Raw genomic sequence first — 21706 nt, 5'->3', positions numbered from 1 at the left:
CCTTTAAGTGACATTTTCAATGCAGGACTTTTAATTGTAACATAGTATTTTCTACAGTGTGGTATCAGTGCTTTAAATTAAGCAAAGGATCTGAATACTTCTTCCACCGCTGGGTAGTACTATGTCAGACCTACAAAATTATCTTTCATATTCATGGCTCATTTCAAAGTGGAGGAAAAAAATGATACCGTTCACTACCGTACATACAGAGGGACTTTGCCTCGCTATAACGCCACCTCTGATACAGACCATAGAAGAGACCTTCCAATGACAGGGGCCAGTGTGGGATTCCGTTTATGTGGGAATGACAAAACAACATATCATTCTTTACATTTCAAATCATTTCCACAAAAATACTCTACATGACTAGAATGCTAACTCAGAGGCCCTGGATGGGACCAATCAACAGACAAGTACACAAGCTGTTCCCAGACATTTAAACACAGCAGTGTGAACTAGGGCCGCACAATATATATTGTCTTTGCGCTGCGCTGGGTGCGATATACGGTAGGGCCCTCAGAGAACTTTTTGTGTTAGTTATAATAAAAACTGTTAGTTAGCAGCAAACTGCACTTTTAAAATGTAACGGTCACTTTGCTTTAGTGGCGCCTTTTACAGTATATTCTTTTCAATGTTCAGTTTGCTCAATAAAAGAATGTTGGAAAGGATTTCCTTTCATTTGTTTTAAATTCAACAAGCCATATGTTGTATTGTAGGGGAATACCAAAAGCAGCAAAGACGCGGAACCGAGCACTCTTTAATATCTGTTTATTTATCGCAAGTGATATGGTTACCGTGACGCTCAACAATGTTATTGCATATAGCATATTTTCCTGATATGGTGCAGCCCTAGTGTGAACCCAGCCTGACAGTAATGAGGATGGGGAGGAATGTAATTACAGCGTTCTGCACAGCGGGGGGTCTGGACCCGGCAGCCCTGCTCACAGCTAAACGCCACCAATAAGAGCGGCTGGCTGTCAATCATAAAGCCGGCGGGCCCGCGTGGAAGGTCCGCTCGTCACCTTACAGTACGTTCACATCGTAGTCGAGCAGGTTCAGTGTCCTGCACTTCCCGGCCCGGGCTCTGTATTACTGTACATGCGTTTCATGTCGTCAATTAGTTCAAGTTTTAAAGACACTTCTTTGAGAATGTAGGGGAGTGGGACACGGAAATAAAAAAAGTGCTATTGATTGAAAGTTTAGCAACTGTCCTTTAGCCTACTCGCTCTTCTTTTTCTTCTTCTTGCGCTCCGGGGAGCTGTTCCAGTAGTAGAGAACCTGCAGGGCGATGATGCCGTTGCAGGCGGAGGAGATGACGTAGGTGACGGCCATCAGCGTGTCTCCGGTTTCCTGGGAGGAGACAACGGGGATCAAAACAACGCACTCGCCGTGACATGTGGACTAGGGCTGGGTAGCGCCAATGGTTTCCCCTTGAATCGATTCGATGCCAATTCCCATTTGATATCAATTTGGTTAGGGAAATCTGAGTTATGATATCAATTTTGCTTGTATATAAAAAAATAAATTCTCAGAGAACTTGTGCTGTAAATTGTACAAGCGACAAGCAACCCTCAAATATTTTTTATGAAGACCAATGTTTACATTAAGAATTTACCCCAAAAAGTTGGTTTTAGGGATGTCCCGACCAACTTTATTGGCCTTCGATCCGATTTTTCAAATATGAAATATCTGCCGAAGTCCTGATCCGATACTTGTATTGGCTTAGATAATAGAGCTGCACACTGTTTTTTTGTTTACAAAAATACCTAAGTAAACAAAGTAACTAAAAGATGTCTTCAGCTTAATACATGTAACTTAGTGAAGCTAGATTTTTTGTAAAACTAGCAAAGTCAACTTCTACTGCAGGTTGTGTAGAATTTACTGATGTAAATGATCTGGGTAAGGTGATGGAGGTGACTGCTGATCCCTGATCAGTTATCGGCTCCGATCCGATACTTCCCTAGTTTGTTGTCCTGATGTCCCTAAGTACTTTTACACTTTACAGGACTGAAATTATATTGACATAATAAACATATTAGAAAATACATTTGGATCAGATCCAAACAAACATTTTAATTGGAGAATTGATTATTTTAACCCAGCCCTAATGTGAACACAGATAACTAAATAACGGTGAACATGTGAAGCACAATCGTTCATATTACAGACGGACACACACACAGTCTCACACAGACACACACAGTAACACAGACACACACAGTAACACAGACACACACAGCAAACAGTCACACACACTCAGCAAACAGTCACACACCTGTACTGAGGTGAAGATGCGGGCGAGGGACCCGGCGAACAGCAGGAAGACGGAGACGGCCGACAGCTGGCCCGTGTGCCCGTTCCGGAGGTTGGCGGCTGCCTGGATCAGCTGAGACAACCACACACACACACACACACACACACACACACACACACACAACTTTCTTTTAGTATACACATTTCTTTACATTTATAGATTACATTATAAAAATGTAAAGCCATTCTGCATTAGTCCCTGTTTGTACTGTAATCATGGTAACAGGCAGCAATCACTGGATTACTGTTAAAACTGATGAGAACGTCATGAATATAACTAATTTATTCTCAAAAAAAGTCTCAATAGTTACAGTATAAACACAGGAACACAGAATGAAAAACAGTTGGTTTAATAGTAGGCTGGCTATTGTGTAACATTAGACAGCCAATCACAAACATGATTAGATCTTGGTAGAAGCATGCTGCTTGTTTATTGGCTCACTGACTCTGATGAGATTTACTCCTCAGGTTTTGGAATTGGGTATGGAATGACGAGGCATTTTTCCGATTTTTCAATACTTTACAGGCAATTCAGTCAGAGCCTAAAAAGTATTGAGCTCGGTACACAGCATCATAAAAAAACACTTTTCACTGCCATCGAATATGAAATCTAGAACCTGTGTTAATGTTATGACCCTAAATGTATTGGCCTACCCTGCCGATGATGATGGCTGGCATGTTGGAGGCCTGCAGGTAGGTGACCACTGGCATGGGAGTGACCGGAGACAGTACGAGGACCAGCAGGGCGATGAACACCACCAGAAACAGCACACCTGGCACGACACACACACACACACACACACACACACACACACACACACACACACACACACACACACACACACACACACACACACACACACACACACACACACACACACACACACACACACACACACACACAGGCTGACAAAGGAGGCATTTACACTGAACCTGGCTTTGAGTTTATCTGGGGTTTGGTTTCAATGGGTCTGTGCTCCAGCTGCATAAGTCATACAAGCTAAAAACAACATACTTTTCATTTAGCAGCTTCACGGTGCACTGTATGTTACCTGAAGGCAAAATGGTTGCTGCACTGCTACAGGTCCTGGATAGAGCTATCAGTGTCCGGCCTAACCTAACTGGGCCTGTGATTTCTCAAAAATCCCCCGGGCTTTAATCGAGTCAGGTTTGCGCAAGTTTCCTGTTTGTCAAGAATAATGAATGAGCTGTGTACTGCTGTGTGTGACCGCCATCTTCTGGATAACTTTTCAACTTACACTCATGGAATAAAAAAAAAAAAAGCACACCGGCAGAGGTGGAAATTTTCAATCGGGCCCGTGCCCAAAACTGCCGCTGTGGTTCAGGCTCGGATGGGGATTTTTGGGCCTGATCTTAGCATTAGTCCCAGAATACGGTGCCACACCGGTGCTAGGCTGGGGAGCAGCACTCGTAATTCCCAAGTTTGTACTCTAACATGATGCAGGGGACTTGTCCTTCTCTGCTCCGTCATGAGTACTCTCCACAAATATATCACTTCACAGTTGCTCCATTGACTTTTAATGAAATGTACCCACACTCTGGAACATGGAAGTTAGGGGGTTCACCATGTTGAGTCAGTGAGTATTGGTAGCAAATGTGTCGCTAAGCTTAAAAAGTTTTTAGATTATTTTCTGCATTATTGCCTTAATTGACAGTGAAAAGGGGGGCAGGAAACAGGGGGGGGGGAGAGAGAGAGATATAGTATGACATGCATCAAGGGTCCCCGGCTGGAACTGAACCAGCAACAACTATTGATATCAGTATTGCTGGTGAAGCTCTAAATGTGACCTTCTGAGTGTGCGTGCAGTCGTACCTCTGCTGGTTCTGCCTCCGTAGTGCTGAATGAGGAAGCCAATGGCGACTGTCTGCAGCATGAGGAACAGAGCCTCGCCCCACGCGCTGAGGAAACATTCACCACACTTTACTGCATTTGTTACGCGACATATGGCACAGCTTCACTTAAATCAACATACAGTGGTTAGGCTGCGTTCAGACCAGCAGAAGGGGATCTGGCGATTTGCTGCAGGGTTGCGCGGCGGTGGCACGGGGATGGCCCATTTATGTGATGTCCTGATGTGTTCTTTAACCCCCCCCCCCGCCCAACCATTGTTAGTCTGGCTATCCCCAGACCAAGCTCAATCAATTAAGATTGAACATTAGTCGGGGGAGTCTGCTCTGTATTTTTCTACTGCACAAGACAAGGGCGTAGTTCAAATGACTCTGTACGCAACTGGGTAGTCCTTCAACCAATCAGAGCAACGATCCGGGTGACGTAGCAGCGACAGCGGCATCAACGGGTTGCTGCGCTTCGGTGGCCGCCACGTTGAATGTAAACAAGAAGCTGCTTGGTCGCTTCTCTATCGTTGTCGTGTTAAACCCGCCAATAGCACGCGGCAGGTGGATAAGCCAGTTTGTGATTGGTTCCCGCAAAATTGTAACGGAAGCAGGATAGATAAACGTACAGGTTTCCAGCCTGAGCTGCAGGAAGAAATCAAATCGCCGGCAGGTCGACCCAGCTTACCCCAGTTTAGCACGAGTAGGCCATACTTTATATTTCACAATTATTGTTTTCCGCCAGATTGTTATAGATGGTATGGATCTCGACATTTCTGACACTACTTGAAGGCAGCTTCATTTCACGGAGAAAGAGACGGACGGACTGTGCTTTGTTGTTGCAGGAAACAGTCAGCTGTCAGCTGTCCAAACTCCTGGGCAGTGTGTGTGGCTCAGAGCCATAACAACGAGGTTGGCGGTCCAATCCCAGGCTTCTCTGGATACTGTGTATATATATCGCTATCTACTGCTCCTAATACTAGGGTGAGTTAGACTGCAGAAATAAGATTTCACTACACTGTACTGTGTGTATGTGACAATTAAGAATAACGCTTGTTTGTGATGTTTTCTGTTACTGGACTGGACTCACACCTCAAAACAAACTAGTCTGATCGCCGGTTACGTGACTGGCCGCCAGAGCGGGACGTCGCGTTGCGTTGCGTTTCTCCAAAAGTAGAGTCGGTCTTAGCCTAAACGCACTACCCCCATTCAAAATGAATGGAAAGACCTGTGTTTTTTTTGCCGTACCGACTGAGAAGGGAGCAGGGAACGTGAATGTTATAAAGTGATCCCAATAGTAGACGTGTAGAAGTAGAAGTGCCCCGTGTAGGTCTCTACTTCGCAGAGCTGATTGGAATGTGGCCCGACCTGAAAGGGAACTTGTTGGCGATGCTGTAGGCCATCGTCCCGGTGATGGCCAGCAGCTCCAGCAGCACCGTCTGGAAGCTCAGCCCCTCAGCGCTCTTTGCTCCCATCAGCTTGATGATCTGAGGCAACTTCACTGTGAACAAGGAGGGACGAGATTCAATGGAAACACAGCACGTACGTCAAAATATTCAATACACCGTTTTTTCAGGCAGATTAGTTATTACTCTTCAAATATTTTTAGATTTTTTTGTACACACATCCATTTTCTAAAAAAAAAAAAAAAATTTCTTAAAGTTTGCACTGTAAAATAAATACAAATGCACTGGTTCAATACTGACTGTTTTACACATTTTTTAACAGCGCTGGACTTTCTGGCTGATTAGTAGAACTTAATTGCCAATACGATACCTGAGTATTAATGCCAAAATGGTAATTTTTTTAATATCCTACTTTGAGAAATGTAAAAAAAAAAAAAAAAAAATGAATTACAACTTTAAAAAGATGCTGATGATTAGCGTAACACATGATGAAAATAAGAATTTAGACTAAAACTTAAACAGGTGTCCAAATGAAGACGGTTAGAGAGCGAAGCAGAGGTGAGGCGTTTTACCCATCACTGATCCCAGGATGATGCCGATCCCCAGGCCTTTGCTCAGCACAATCTTCAGACATGGTACTGGAATAAAAGAGGAAACGAAAACATTAGCTGGCTGTCATAAATCCCATCCAAGTATACAGACAGACACACGCCGTACACCCAAGCACTGTGGTTTTTAGAAAACGTTACGCAAACAAGAGGAAATTGCATTTGTTGGGGACTATTTTCAGCGGCAAAAAGATCCCACATTCGGAGCCCTAGGGAGTATTTGTGGCAGCAGGACGGGTGTATAAATAAACTACAGCGTGTGTGTTCACGGTGATGAAGGAACAACAGTGCAGACTGACTTTCAGCAATTTTCTTTGTCATTATATTTGGTTTGGACTCAGTCAGACTTAAGCGTCCGGTATACCCGCTGCAGCCGACCTGTCGTGCGCCAATGTGACGTCATGGGAGCGCCGTAACTATTTATACCCGCGCTGGCGGTGGCGACACTAGTTGCAGTCGTCTCCTGAACAGAGGTGGCGCTAATGAGGAAAGGCTTTCTACCGACTTTGATTTGATTCATGCCCTACTTGGTCGGATCAAGCCGTTCACCATAAAAGAAATCATCTTGAGATTTTTGATAAAAAATAATCAGTTATGTTGATATAATAACTATGTAGGTAAAGGCAAATAATAAAACAGCTGGATCAGTCTGGTGTGTTCAGAAAATTACATCACTCTACTGTAATGCAGCCTTTAAATCCAGGAAAAGTCAACACTACGATATCCAAACTCTAAGACGATATCTAGCTTCATATATCGATATATTGCCCAAACCTAGCTGACAGAGGGCATACCAGCTGATCTGAGCTCATCTCTTCTACTGACAGTCTGAGGCCACTGCTGGCCTACAAAAGGACGGCAAAATGGGTTCTTTTGCTTGGTTTATTGCAGATTTAGTTTGCTTTTGCTGTAATATTTTTTTACTTTCCACGTTATGTTTAATAGGCTATGTGTTGCTTTGTGGCCACGAACATTGCAGTGTTCTCTTTTTTTTTTTTTTTCACTGTGCGTTGATGTAACGTCTCAGGACTTTCTCAAGAGGCAGTTGCATGATTGTAAAAACTGTCCCCACTAACACAGAACGTTAAGGGAACGTTAGTTTCTGGTTCCCTAAAAGGTTAGTTCGAACCAGACCAAAAACTAACGTTAGGGGAACGTTCTCTAAAGGGTGCAACGGTAGGGGGACGTTAGGGGAACGTTCTCTAAAGGTTACAACGTTAGGGGAACGTTACGGGAACGTTCTCTAAAAGGTTACAACGGTAGGGGAACGTTCTCTAAAGGTTGCAACGTTAGGTGAACGTTCTGGGAACGTTCTGAGAACGGTCGATGTAACCAAAAACTAACGTTCCCTAAACGCCAGGAAAACTTTCCATGGGAACCAAAAACTAACCTTTGGGGAACGTTCCCGCAACCAAACACGAACGTTCCCAGAACGTTCTGGGAAACAAAAATTGTTACCTGTAGCAACCAGTTTCAGAGCTCTCTCTTTTCCCCCATTCCAACTCCACCCAGAATGTCAGACATCTGGGACTGACGTTTCCAGTGCACGTAAACCACACAGGCACGAACGTCAAACAGTCTCCCGTTTCCCCCGGTAAGCTAGCGATGAATCTGCATAGCATCAATGCAGCTGCTTTATGACCTTATGACGCATTGAGCAATACATCGCCTCGGTCTTTTCGGTCACTGAGCTACCGGCGTTCAACTAAAACGAGCCACTTACCGTACAGAAAGTTAAAGTTGAGAAAGAACTCGTCGTAACATGATTCCGGCATAAAATATGTCAACAAAAGTCCTTTAAAAGGATCCATAAAGGACGCGCCTTCATTCAAAACAGTTTCCTCCGCCATATTGGAGATTAACGCGACGTTGCCGTTCAGTGTGTAACAGATAAAGAGCCCCACCGGTTTGAATGATAACTCAAGGTTCCGCTGGGTCCACAATTGAATCTAGTTGAAAGATGTGATATTGTTATTAGAAAATTGAAATTCACACAGAGAAACGATGAAACAGTAGCAAAACTTGGACATTGTGTGTGATCAAGGGCGTGACTGTGGGTTCAACAGGGGGGGAGATGTCCAATTTTATAGGGAGGTCCATGGACATGTATGCATGTATTGGGGAAAGCGACAAAAAATATAGAAAAAAAAAACGTGAAAAAAGAGACAAAAAACGTGGGGAAAAAAACTCGAAAAAGACAAATGTTCGAAAAGGTGCTAAAAACTTAAAGCACCAAGAACTTCACAAAAAAGGTGACAAAAACTTCAAAAAAAACTCCGAAACTCCGAAAAACCTCGAAAAAAGCAACAAAATCCTCAGAAAAAAGCCGACGAAAACGTTGAAAAAAGCGGCAAAAATGTCAGAAAAAGCGACTAATTGAAAATACAACGAAAACGTAAAAAAATTAAAAAAAACTTGCCCAGAATGGATTATTGGGTGGTTGTAACCCCCCCCTGTAAATTATGCCTATGTGTGATAAGACTGGTAACCTGTCCAGTGTGTAGCCTACCCCGCCCCTCAGGCTATATGTCCAGCCCCCCATGACCCAAGATACCTGGGATGTTATGTTATGTTATCGAATAAGTATATTTAGGCTATTAGAATGAATAAAAATGCTAATTTTTAAGACAGTCATTGAGAATGTGTGGAACTGTGTGTGTGTTTCTGAACAGTTTATTTTACATCATAATTTTTTTTAATGTAACAAAGTGCAGACATTCACAAGTGCAGTTATGAACAAAGATAAAAGTCATTCAAGTAAATACTCAGAATTTAAATCCATTATATTTAAAATATTCATCAATATAAAGTAGTGAATAATTGATTGATTTTTAGTAGACAATTTCAAAAAAAAAAAAAAAAAGACACCTGCTCAGCCAGGGCAGAGAGTGCTTACATAAAAGGAAAAATCAGGATAACAGCAAAAATGTATAAATTATGATAGGACTTATTTCCATTGTGGTTCCAGGTGATGTTGAGCATACAGAAGTGGGTTAGACGGCAGATATAACGTGGCCAATACAACACCATAAACACATTAATCAAAGACAATAACACAATACAACGCAATCCCTTCATCACCGGTATTCTCAATATTCTCAATGAATAAAACATCTTCCAACATAATATCCTATACTGTGAATTCCTGGCAATCTATTCCACAGATTTACTGTCATGTAGAAAGTTTCCTTCCCTTAGACTGTTCCTAAACCTGGGAGGAACACAATCAGTGGAATGACTGTGAATATCTCTCACCTGTAGGAAAAAAATGTTTAGGTATTGAGGGACAGCTCCACGTACAGTACAATATGTTGTACCATGAACAAAATGATCTGGCATACTTTTTCCTGAACTTTCAACCACCCAAGGCTCTCAACCTGAAACAGGTAAAAGTGTGCCTAAACCCCTAAACTTGATCCTGGCACACCTAAAAAATAATTGCTAAAAAAAAAAGTCTATTGTGAGTTTAGGTGTCCTGCTCATATCCCAGCATTGTGAAACTAATCCCAAAATCTAGACACCTGGATCATTCAGAAAATAGTGCTTGTCAGCCATTAGTCACATTCACTCTAATTTTCAAAAGTTATTGGTACTGCATTTTGGAAATGTCTGCTTTTCCATAGATACATATCAGATTTTATTTGTAATACCACCTCACCTTTGGTAGTGATGGCCGTGTGGCTAAGCATTAAAGTTAGTTTTCTCAGAATTGTTGGTGTCTTTCTAGTTACATAATTCAGTGTTTCCCATACCATGATGGTCCCAAATGATGTTAAAATGCACAGTTAGCACAGTAGAATAACGTTTAAAAAAGTATTACGTTAAAAGGTTGCCTGGCACCCCTAAAGCTCTGATCCTAGAATCGCCCCTGTGGGGAGATGAAGAAGTCTGAAGCCTGTTTATAAAGGTACACAGTTAGCCCATGCACCATGAATAAGAGGGATGGTCAAAATAATGCTCCTGCCAATAGTGGGGCAGCTAGCTTTAATTATTCATGAAAAACACACATCTGATTGAAATTGGTTGCTTTGTTGCAAAATGCTTTGTTATGTACGGAGCCCCTAAAGGGACGTGGGAATTTTTTCTTCTTCCTGGTGTGCACAAGATACTTTCTGTCCGAGTAGCATTCAGAAGGGCTGCCAAAGGAGGTATTCATCCTTCTGAAAACACAACGAAATGTACCTGATAGTGTCATTAACCAACTTAAAGATGATAAGGCAACTGTTAACTGATTTCATGCTGTGAATGTGAAATGTTAACTTTAGCCACATAACGTTGGCAGCAGGGGTGTCGGACTGGGGGTGGGAAGGGGACTGAGTACCCAGGGCCTTCATGTGAAAAGGGCCCAAAAAGATGCTAGAGTGAATAGCTGTGGATGTGGGTAGGGCCCCATAGAGAATGCCTTTCTACAGGGCCCAGAATTTTGTACTACGCCCCTGGTTGGCAGAACTTTGTTTGCATTATTTTGCTAGCCTTAGATTGGTTTCTTGTGAACACAAGATACTTTTGCATGCTCACCAGAAAGTTTCTCATACGCACAAGAAAAAAAAAATAAAGAAAGTCATGTCATGTCCCCTTAGGGGCTCCGTAGTTATGTGTAACTGCTCCACTATATTCTTATTCTACGACAAACATGTCTGATCTGCACAATCTTATGTACCATGCACAACTCAATCTGCTAGACTCTTTCCTAAACTTCAACCACCCAAGCAGGGCCTGAAGTTTACTTATTTGGCCACCAAGGTCGATTTAAAAAAATCCACCTGCCACACAGGCTTTTTAAGGCAATTTCTCTTTTGCCTCATAAATGTGAAATACAGGAAACGCACAAGCGTTGTTCTTGAACTTGTTAAGAATACACATTTAAGTTGTTGCTAACTGTCCACTTGGCATTAAAAATCTTCTTCTTTTACTTTTCTTTAATTCATCCTCATTTCATTGTTGCTTGCTCGTTTCGGCCGGGCTCTTCACCCCAGTAATGTGCCGCCACATAGCTCAGATCCAAGGAAATGGCAGACGTGAAAAAACCACAGTGGCAAAATAACAACTGTTGAATCACTCAATTCTCATTGGCTACGTGCCAACGTGGCAGGTAGGCCGCCAGTGGCAAAAATTCTGTGTTTGAAGGTATCAGAGAAAGTATAAATGTGAACATTTCGATCAACGTCATAGAAAGACACCTGGCCCTCCCCAACATCCACGTACACCCCGATTAGTCGGGGCAGAGCCGCCCTCCGCAGCTTAGTGGGCTCCTCGGTGCACGCCCAAAAACTGGAGCCCCTCCACAGTGCCCAGTATCCTCTCCCGGGGGACATGGGGGATCTTTGTTCCCTGGGAGCAGACTCTGACATCACACCTGTTCTCCAGGTACCGCTGGGGGACACCTCCACCTCCCAGTAGTGTCTCCCTGCAGTGATGATGGTGTCTCCCAGAACACAGGGCCACTCCGCTAAATGTCCGCTGTTGTCGGAGGGGGCAGCGGAGCGCCCCGCTGCCCCCCGGACCTGCAGGCGGTCGCGGGACACAGCCAGCCAGGGAGGGCAGGTGCTGGCGTCCAAACAGACAGACACTAAGATTCAAATACAGGACTATTGTTATAGCAGTGACAGTGCTGGTAATAGCAAGCAGCATTTTGTTTTTTCATTATTTTCTGTTCTTTAGATTATTCATAATTTATAAATTAAGATTACCTGAGGCACTCCGAATCCACTGCCACACTGAAAAACAATACAATTTTGTATCATAAGTATGCAGGATTTTCTTCCTGGGTTCCAATCCTGGTCTATGATTTGTCGATGATTTTGCACATAATCAGCCATAATGCTGACACTATAGTAAATTCAGTCAGGAACACTCTTGTCATAGATCTATCCATTTATTGCAATAAATGGAAAAGACTAACATTTTAAATTGTAATCTTTGTTTTTCATGATTTGCTAAATGCTATGATGGCTGAGGAACTTTTTTTGCTGACATTTAGGGTTTTTTATGTCGACCAAACTGTAAGTGAGAAGACTATATGAGACACGCAATAATACAGTCAAAGATATTTGACTTTTTCGGTTAAATAAAAGCATGTCAATAAACTAAACATGTCTGGCCCTTGATGTGATTCTCATTTCTAGTGTGGCCCTCAGTGAAACTGAATTTGACACCCCTGGTATAAAGCCACCTAGTCCCGCTGTCTGCCTAGCCAAAAGGCACGATGGCAGAGCTGACCATACAGTGCCTTGCGAAAGTATTCGGCCCCCTTGAACTTTTCGACCTTTTGCCACATTTCAGGCCTCAAACATAAAGATATAAAACTGTAATTTTTTGTGAAGAATCAACAACAAGTGGGACACAATCATGAAGTGGAACGAAATTTATTGGATATTTCAAACCTTTTAAACAAATAAAAAACTGAAATATTGGGCGTGCAAAATTATTCAGCCCCCTTAAGTTAATACTTTGTAGCGCCACCTTTTGCTGCGATTACAGCTGTAAGTCGCTTGGGGTATGTCTCTATCAGTTTTGCACATCGAGAGACTGACATTTTTGCCCATTCCTCCTTGCAAAACAGCTCGAGCTCAGTGAGGTTGGATGGAGAGCGTTTGTGAACAGCAGTTTTCAGTTCTTTCCACAGATTCTCGATTGGATTCAGGTCTGGACTTTGACTTGGCCATTCTAACACCTGGATATGTTTATTTGTGAACCATTCCATTGTAGATTTTGCTTTATGTTTTGGATCATTGTCTTGTTGGAAGACAAATCTCCGTCCCAGTCTCAGGTCTTTGGCAGACTCCATCAGGTTTTCTTCCAGAATGGTCCTGTATTTGGCTCCATCCATCTTCCCATCAATTTTAACCATCTTCCCTGTCCCTGCTGAAGAAAAGCAGGCCCAAACCATGATGCTGCCACCACCATGTTTGACAGTGGGGATGGTGTGTTCAGGGTGATGAGCTGTGTTGCTTTTACGCCAAACATAACATTTTGGATTGTTGCCAAAAAGTTCGATTTTGGTTTCATCTGACCACAGCACCTTCTTCCACATGTTTGGTGTGTCTCCCAGGTGGCTTTTGGCAAACTTTAAACGACACTTTTTATGGATGTCTTTAAGAAATGGCTTTCTTCTTGCCACTCTTCCATAAAGGCCAGATTTGGTAGTATACGACTGATTGTTGTCCTATGGACAGAGTCTCCCACCTCAGCTGTAGATCTCTGCAGTTCATCCAGAGTGATCATGGGCCTCTTGGCTGCATCTCTGATCAGTCTTCTCATTGTATGAGCTGAAAGTTTAGAGGGACGGCCGGGTCTTCGTAGATTTGTAGTGGTCTGATACTCCTTCCATTTCAATATTATCGCTTGCACAGTGCTCCTTGGGATGTTTAAAGCTTGGGAAATCTTTTTGTATCCAAATCCGGCTTTAAACTTCTCCACAACAGTATCTCGGACCTGCCTGGTGTGTTCCTTGTTCTTCATGATGCTCTCTGCGCTTTACACGGACCTCTGAGACTATCACAGAGCAGGTGCATTTATACGGAGACTTGATTACACACAGCTGGATTCTATTTATCATCATTAGTCATTTAGGTCAACATTGGATCATTCAGAGATCCTCACTGAACTTCTGGAGAGAGTTTGCTGCACTGAAAGTAAAGGGGCTGAATAATTTTGCACGCCCACTTTTTCAGTTTTTTATTTGTTAAAAAAGTTTGAAATAGCCAATGAATTTCGTTCCACTTCATGATTGTGTCCCACTTGTTGTTGATTCTTCACAAAAAATTACAGTTTTATATCTTTATGTTTGAGGCCTGAAATGTGGCAAAAGGTCGAAACGTTCAAGGGGGCCGAATACTTTCGCAAGGCACTGTATGTGACAATATGTCAAGCTGTATTAATCCCAATCATTCACATTGAATCAAATATTTAAAGGATTCCTCATAACACACAGAAATCCAGGCTGAATAAAGAGGAACTCTAACTAATTTAGGGATTTTCCGAAGCAGCTGAGTCACCTGAGTTAGGTATGTATCTGGGGCTTCCAGCTCCTGTCCTCCAGGCCTTTTGTTTGGTTGGCAGCCACAGCATGGATACCGCCTCCTGCAGGGCCATATTCATCAATAGGAATTCATTAAAAACAATATTGTCTTCCCGGTTCATAAAAGAAACCCTTTTAGGTCTTCATTTCTTCTGTTCTGTATGACACACACGAGAGATTGTTCCTCCCTTTTAGCAGTAACTTGACGGCTGAACCAACAATGTAAATCAGAAAGACAACACGGTTTGATTTTTACTGTATTTTCTCAAACAAATAAACTATTTCTCAGAATCTATCTGCCCAGGAATCACAAGCAAAGTTGGCTCATGGTTCCATGGATGCCTAAAGCACGCGCACACACACACACACACACACACACACACACACACACACACACACACACACACACACACACAAACAGCAAACAGTCACACAGAGACAAACACAGTCACACAGACACACACAGTCACACACAGCAAACAGTCACACAGTCACACACAGCAAGCAGTCAAACAGTCACACAGACACACACAGACAAACACACAGCAAACACACAGACACACAGACACACTAAGGCTGTCACACAGACACACGGTCACACACAGCAAACAGTGACACAGACACACACAGACGCACACACACAGAGACACACACAAAGACGCACACCCACACACACCTCAGTATCCTCTGATAACAGGGACCAAGCCACAAACTCCAGCAGTGGAAGGATGGACTCCTTAAGTCCTCGGGGATACAGCAGCTTCTTCAGTTCCTCGTCAGACACACCGTTGGCCTGGAGACACACACGCAGAGGGTTTTCAGGACTGAGCTTTTGGTTTGAGAAGATTTCATTTCTCTTACACACACACACACACACACACACACACACACACACACACACACACACACACACACACACACACACACACACACACACACACACACACACACACACACACACACACACACACACACACACACACACACACACACACACCCCTTTGATATTCTTCAGCTCCACTGCCCAATGCTGAAGTTTCCCATTGTGTTTTTCCAGCTCCGTTTTCTCTTTCTTTCCTGGATCATCTCTTCTTCTAGTCTTTCCATCTGTTGGCTTGGTTTTCTGGGGGCCAAAGAGGGGCTGGTTATTTTCACGATAATTCCATCCATCCATAGGTATCTTTTGGTCATCGGTTTTCATACACTTATGGTCCTTTCAGAGGCCGTTGCAGTTGAATTTTGCTGACAAAAGGTGATCGTCATGCAGCGAAAAAAGATGATGGTTTGGATTAAAGCACTGGTGTCCTTAAAGGAACACGCCGACTTATTGGGACTTTGTCTTATTCACGTTACCCCCCCCCAGAGTTAGATACGTCCATACATCCCCTTCTCATCTCCGTGCGTGTCGTAACTCTGTCAGAGGCACCCACTGCTAGCCTAGCTTAGCACAGATCCTGGAGGTAACCGGCTCCATCTAGCCTACTGCTCCCAATAAGAATATAACTTAAAATAACACCAACATGTTCCTATTTACATTCATTACATTCATACATTACATTACATTCTCAGAAGGCGAAGCACTGCTACTTCTGCTACTTGGTGATATGCTTGCAGCACCTGAGAAGCCCCGTGGTGAGGAGCAGAGTGTAACAACGGTGCTTTTCAGGTGCTGTGCTAATCACTCCGCCCAAGTAGCAGAAGTAGCAGTGCTTCGCCATCTGAGAATATAGTTCCCAGTATGTATAGGGTTAGAAGACGGCTGTGTCTCATGTGACCTTGTTATTTGTACATGTTGTGACTCTACAAATCACAACATGGAAATAGGAACATGTTGGCGTTATTTAGTCACTTATTGGGAGCAGTAGGCTAGATGGAGCCGGTTACCTCCAGGATCTGGGCTAAGCTAGGCTAGATGGAGCCGGTTACCTCCAGGATCTGGGCTAAGCTGGGCTAGATGGAGCCGGTTACCTCCAGGATCTGGGCTAAGCTAGGCTAGCGGTGGGGGCGTCAGACAGAGTTACAACACGCACAGAGATGAGAAGGGGATGTATGGACTTATCTAACTCTGGGGGATACCGTGAATAAGCTAAAGTCCCAATAAGTCGGCGTGTTCCTTTAAGTAGTACTAACAGGACGCTGGGTGACTCCGTGGTTTAATTGATGTTAGTTTAGGGCCCCTTGACGTGAAAGTTCGGGTACCACTGTGTTAAATAAATAGCCTATGATTTACAGTGCGTAACTTTTTCGTAGCGTGAATGGTCCATAAGAACAGCCTGGGGGAATAATTGAATACAACACATAATAACCATGTTTAGGTCCAGCTCCTTGGCCCAGCGCAGGATCAGACTCCTGCTGATCTCCAGGCTGCCTGGCTTCGTGCTGCTCCCTTCTGCTACAGCCTTCTGACTGCCACACTTCCCCTGAATGAAGTCGAGATGGAAATGGATGTGAAGCATAGGCGTAGAGGAGGTAGATTTGATATGAAAGACAACCCACTCCCCAAAAAGAGGTAAAAATAACCATTCAGGGGGCTCAAACGTGTTTATATCCTTCTTAGGGCTGCTTCTTAGGGTTGAGTTGCTCCAAAAGTTGACAAATGTCTCAACTTTATTACAGTACTGAAGGAAAAAAACTAAATATAAAAACAAATATTCGAATTCCAAAATTGAATATCGAACACCTACCCAACACATGAATATCCGTATAGTCGGATATTCAGATCCAGCCCTACTTTTTTTTTTACCAGTAAATATATGCTTTCCAAAGATTTCAGACACAAGAAATGAAGTGTTTGACGCTCCAAAGGTTTTGGGGGAGGACCCCGAGACCCTGCGGTTATAATGTGTGTCCCCCCCCCCACCCCCCCAATGTTGAAACAAAACCTACGCCCTTGAAGTACATGTTTTTCATAATCTAAATGTTGCTGTTCTGAAACTGTGAAAGTATTGCTGCTTTGCCAGACAGGATCTAGAAGTGGGAAGTATTGATGGACTCAATAAAAGAATACATGTGATTCATGGCCAAACAGAAATGTATCCAGCCTTTGTGGATTTTTTAAAATCCAAAAAGCATTCATGTACTTTGAACATTGAGGAATTAGTCTTCAAAAGGGACTGAATGCTTCTAACCGCTCCAGACAGGAGTGTAGTGGGATCTGTAGCGTACCTGAATGATGTTGTTGACCTCCTCCGACAGTTTATGAAGAAGTTTGTAGGCACTCTGACAGAGTCTGCACTGACTTCAGATCAGGCTGAAAAGACAGAAAGAACGGTAATCCTGTGGGTCCATCCACTGTCATCCTTTCACATTCTTCCATGCGTTCGGACATTGTAACCACTTCTTTCACCTTTGTTGCAGGGAGAGCTTTCCGAAGTGGACAGCTGTACGACGACTCTTCAAAATCCTTGGAGCAGAATCAACAAGACACATTTTTAGTGACAACTGGAATGCTTTTGAGTATATTCGTCAATTCTCATATTAAATGGTGTTAGTTTACCTGGATTTCACGGAGGGAGGGCTTTACACTATGTATGTAGAAAATAAAACATTTTATTAATATAAACCAATCTACAGATAGACAGAGAGAGGACACCATAAAAGCATCAAATCAAAAGTGAAATACAATTAAAGGTCCCACATCATGCTCATTTTTTAGGTTCATACTTGTATTTTGGGTTTCTATTAGAACATGTTTACATGCTTAAATGTTCAAAAAACACAATTTTTTGTCTGTCTGAATATACCTGTATTTTGTACCTCTGTCTAAAACGCTCCGTTTTAGCGACTGTCTCTTTAAGCCCCCCTCCTGAAATACGCCCAGTAGCGTTTCCGGGTCTTCTGCATATATTCTCCGAGTCTCTGCGTCATCATTGCAGCCAGGGAATGACTGTAAACCGCTACTTATTTTTAAAATTTTTTTAAAATTTTTTTTAAAATTAAATTAGCTCTTTTTTATTTTTTTTTTTTTTTTTTTTTTTTTTTTTTTTTTTTTTTTTTTTTTTTTTTTTTTTTTTTTTTACAAATACTGTATATAGTATAGTTTTGACCTTTCTACAAATACTGTATATAGTATAGTTTTGACCTTTCTACAAATACTGTATATAGTATAGTTTTGACCTTTCTACAAATACTGTATATAGTATAGTTTTGACCTTTCTACAAATACTGTATATAGTATAGTTTTGACCTTTCTACAAATACTGTATATAGTATAGTTTTGACCTTTCTACAAATGCTGTATATAGTATAGTTTTGACCTCACAACTGTATGGAAGGCCTGACGGCTCGTTTAAGGACACAGTTTCTTGAGCGCTTGGATTTATATGGCACCTCTGCCTTTCTAATAAAAAAATAAAAATAAAAAAATGTGAAAATCTCACTTTTTCAATATGGGTCCTTTAAATCAAAACATAAAATCTGTTGTTGAGAAACAGAGGCTAAGTCTGGAGGTAGTGAACCTCTATTGCAGCTATAAAATAATTACACCGTACGATAAAATCCCATCAAACTTTACATGGTCATTCTGAACATGAGTCCTTTGAATATGTCAGCAAACATCTTAATAAAAGAGTTTTTATGAGAGTTCAAACATGAGGAAAATGTCATTTGTGCAGCTCCATCATATATATCAAATAATGGTTATTATGGGTGGCATATTATCATTGAGGGACAATACGTGTATATGTGTACACAATGAGAATAAATGTCATATGTCAATGTCATATTGTTTATTTAAGTTTAGAACTTTGTTCCCTACTAATACTTTTTTTTAAACTAACAGAACATGCCACAAACAGTTGGACTCCTTTTTTGCAGTGGTGGAAGAAGTATTCAGATGCTTTGCTTAAGTAAAAGTACTAATACTAAAAGTCCTGCATTGAAAAAAATAATAGTAGGTATCATCAGGAAAATGTACTTAAAGTATTAAAAGTAAACATCCTCCCATTGTAGAAAGTGTAAAGGATCCCAACAGTTGTGTGTTTAATGGTCTAATAATTTCAGCTGGACTTGTAGGCTGTTATATTGTTGGCTAGTTTACTTTAGAATAAAACATCAGAGTTTATAATCGACATGTGTTTTCTGTGCAAAAATATTAATGTGTTAAGTAGTAAGCTGTCAGATGAATGTAGTGGAGTGAAAAGTACAATATTTCTCAGCAGAGTAGAAGGAGGAAGTGGCATGAAAAGAAAAGACTCAAGTAAAGTACAAGTACCTCAACATTTGTACTTAAGTACAGTACTCAAGTAAAATGACTTAGTTACATTCCACCACTGCTTTTTGGACATACCTAATTTGGTCCCCTACGCCACCACGCAGGTAATGAAAAAAGTGCACATTTTTCTTGCCAGAGGTGTTGAGTCAACTCTATGGTCATTCTTGCCACTACCGTTTGTAGCAATGTTATACTTGCTTGCATCATTTATGGGACCACGTAGTAAGAGCATCACACAACAAGAGTACCTGCTTCCTGGTGAGAGCGGGTTCGGCCCGGGTCTCTGCAGGAGTTGGTGTATTCATTTCCTGCCAGGTACACAGTAGGTAAAGATGTTAACAGCAGCATTTAAATGTTGACCTGATAATGGCACTAAAGGGGGGACATGCACGTCTTTACCAAAATGGGTGCAAATTCTGACTTTCTGGTGGAGCTACTGCAGGTGAAGTAGGAGTCAGGGGGATGAGCAACGTCAGCAGGAATTTTGGAACCAAAAATGTCTTAAACACAACGCAGTTTTACATGCATTTAAAAAAATATCGGAATAATACGCTCGTAAAAACCTCTGGAGATTAGGAAGAGATATTAGGAAGCTCTTTGCCAACTGGTATGGACTTTAAGATGGAGAATATCATCAAACCAATACGACTCCTTTCTAAAATCACACTTTCATTCTCAAACTAACAAATTCATGTTGAAATACAAACACCTTTTACAAAAAGGGATTCTGGATTAAGCGGTTATGATCAATGTGACCCATTACCAAAGGCGTATATTAGATGAAAGTGCTGTGTACTTGACAACACAAAAATGAACAAAATGTAATCAGTTATTCCTAATTTATGGATCAAGGAGGATCGGAGGATCAAAATGACTTACTCTCTGCCTGAGATGTGTCCCTTGTTTACTGTGAAGCGGTAGCCAACATGATCACTTCATTCCTGTCTGAACTTCAGACTTTGGCAACAAAAATGAGAATTTTGTTTTATTACCTGAATTACTGCAACAACCCATGTTAACAACTATGTCGTATGGTAAGTTGATTTACGGCCTCCCACAACATGAACGTGTCAAGGCAGAGAGAACTATAACCGCAGTTATTTCTCTTCATACAGACAGAGCTGCAGATACGCTGATATGTTGTTTCTGGGAATGTGGAGGTTCAACAACCCTGAGAAGTCATTTACAATCTACAATCACACAGATGTGTTTTTTTACATGATGGCGATGTCTGTTGTCATGAAAATTCCAGAGAAGTCCGCAGAAAGCAGTTAATGATTCATCGGGGCCAACACCCAGAGACACACAGCACAACACCGTTTTTACAGGAGTTCTGGGAAGGAAGAAGGAAGCAGGTTAATTCCAGGTAAAGGAGGTACTACATGTATGCTGCATTCCAGAAACCACGGCTTAAGTCATCTGAAAGTCAAAAGACATCGACGTCCGATGAGAACGATCATATGAAATGTACTGAAGAAACCGAATGTACACATAACTCTGAGGAAGTCCTACATCCTACTGACCGTTTATGGTGCACTGTTAGTAGAGCCGGCTGGCGGGTTGAACAGTTATTATATCTAATACTCAAAGTACTCGGTTACAAGTAAAAGTCCTGCGTTGAAAATGTTACCCAAGTAAAAGTGTACTGAAAGTATTAGAGCTCCTGCACCCTGGCAGCGTGGCGTCTTCTATGTCTTTGCACACCAGAAACGTGTGTCCGACGCGCTGCGGCGCTGCTGCTGCTGCTGCTGCTAGCCTTGTCTGGACACATGGATGTTTCCCATTGATGAAATTACAGCAAAGACAACGTCGACAGTATTGACGGCAAAATAGGCTACAGAATATTTCCTTCTGTATTAACGGGTGCAATGTTTGAAAATCGATCATTTTAAAAATCATTTATATCAAAACGTTTATTTATTTATTAAATGTATTTGTGTCAAAACGACATATAAACATCTTTTCCTATTCTATTTTGCCTGGAAATGCTTTCAACACGCTTGCGTGTCGCATGAAAAATAGGCGTCGCTCCTATTTCTAGCATGCACGCGTTTTCTGAGGCGTGCGTGTCTAAGCTCTAACCTGTTAACATGGGAGCCGAAATAAAAACGGACACGCCACGCAGCTGACGCGGTCGCGCCACGCAGCCAGTGTGCAGGAGGCCTAAAAAGTAAAAATGCAGAACTCTCCTCCCATTGTAGAAAGTGTAAAGGATCCAACCAGTTGTGTGTTTAATGGTCTAATCATCTCAGCTGGACTTGTATGCTGTTATATTGTTGGTTAGTTTACTTTA

At 42.1% G+C, this 21706-nt stretch overlaps 2 protein-coding genes across 4 annotated transcripts; both read right to left on the bottom strand.

Annotated features, from left to right (window-relative positions):
- Positions 1-277: 277 nt before the first annotated feature.
- Positions 278-8077, bottom strand: mpdu1b (mannose-P-dolichol utilization defect 1b). Its single transcript, XM_039823247.1, has 7 exons — positions 7905-8077; positions 6146-6211; positions 5536-5668; positions 4148-4233; positions 2968-3086; positions 2276-2386; positions 278-1350 (listed from the first exon to the last, which is right to left on the bottom strand). The coding sequence occupies exons 1-7, from the start codon at positions 8029-8031 to the stop codon at positions 1219-1221; spliced, it is 774 nt and encodes a 257-aa protein (XP_039679181.1). The 5' UTR covers positions 8032-8077; the 3' UTR covers positions 278-1218.
- Positions 8078-11167: 3090 nt separating this feature from the next.
- Positions 11168-21145, bottom strand: LOC120573493 (butyrophilin subfamily 1 member A1-like). 3 transcript variants are annotated; one of them, XM_039823249.1, is made up of 11 exons: positions 20293-21143; positions 19662-19721; positions 17698-17725; positions 17548-17604; positions 17367-17451; positions 16508-16621; positions 15199-15324; positions 14878-14994; positions 14179-14263; positions 11872-11898; positions 11168-11750 (listed from the first exon to the last, which is right to left on the bottom strand). In XM_039823249.1, exons 6-11 carry the CDS (start codon positions 16508-16510, stop codon positions 11248-11250), a joined length of 861 nt encoding a protein of 286 aa, XP_039679183.1. In that variant the 5' UTR covers positions 16511-16621; positions 17367-17451; positions 17548-17604; positions 17698-17725; positions 19662-19721; positions 20293-21143; the 3' UTR covers positions 11168-11247. The 3 variants fall into 3 exon arrangements, with proteins under 3 accessions (XP_039679183.1, XP_039679184.1, XP_039679185.1); XM_039823250.1 differs by having other exon boundaries at positions 20632-21143; XM_039823251.1 differs by lacking the exon at positions 15199-15324 and having other exon boundaries at positions 19662-21145.
- Between the last annotated feature and the right edge of the window lie 561 nt (positions 21146-21706).

The sequence above is a fragment of the Perca fluviatilis genome, chromosome 14 (genome assembly GCF_010015445.1).
Source record: "Perca fluviatilis chromosome 14, GENO_Pfluv_1.0, whole genome shotgun sequence".
Taxonomy (NCBI): domain Eukaryota; kingdom Metazoa; phylum Chordata; class Actinopteri; order Perciformes; family Percidae; genus Perca; species Perca fluviatilis.
Note: the sequence above shows the minus strand (reverse complement) of the source record. Positions and strands in the feature narration are given on the sequence as shown.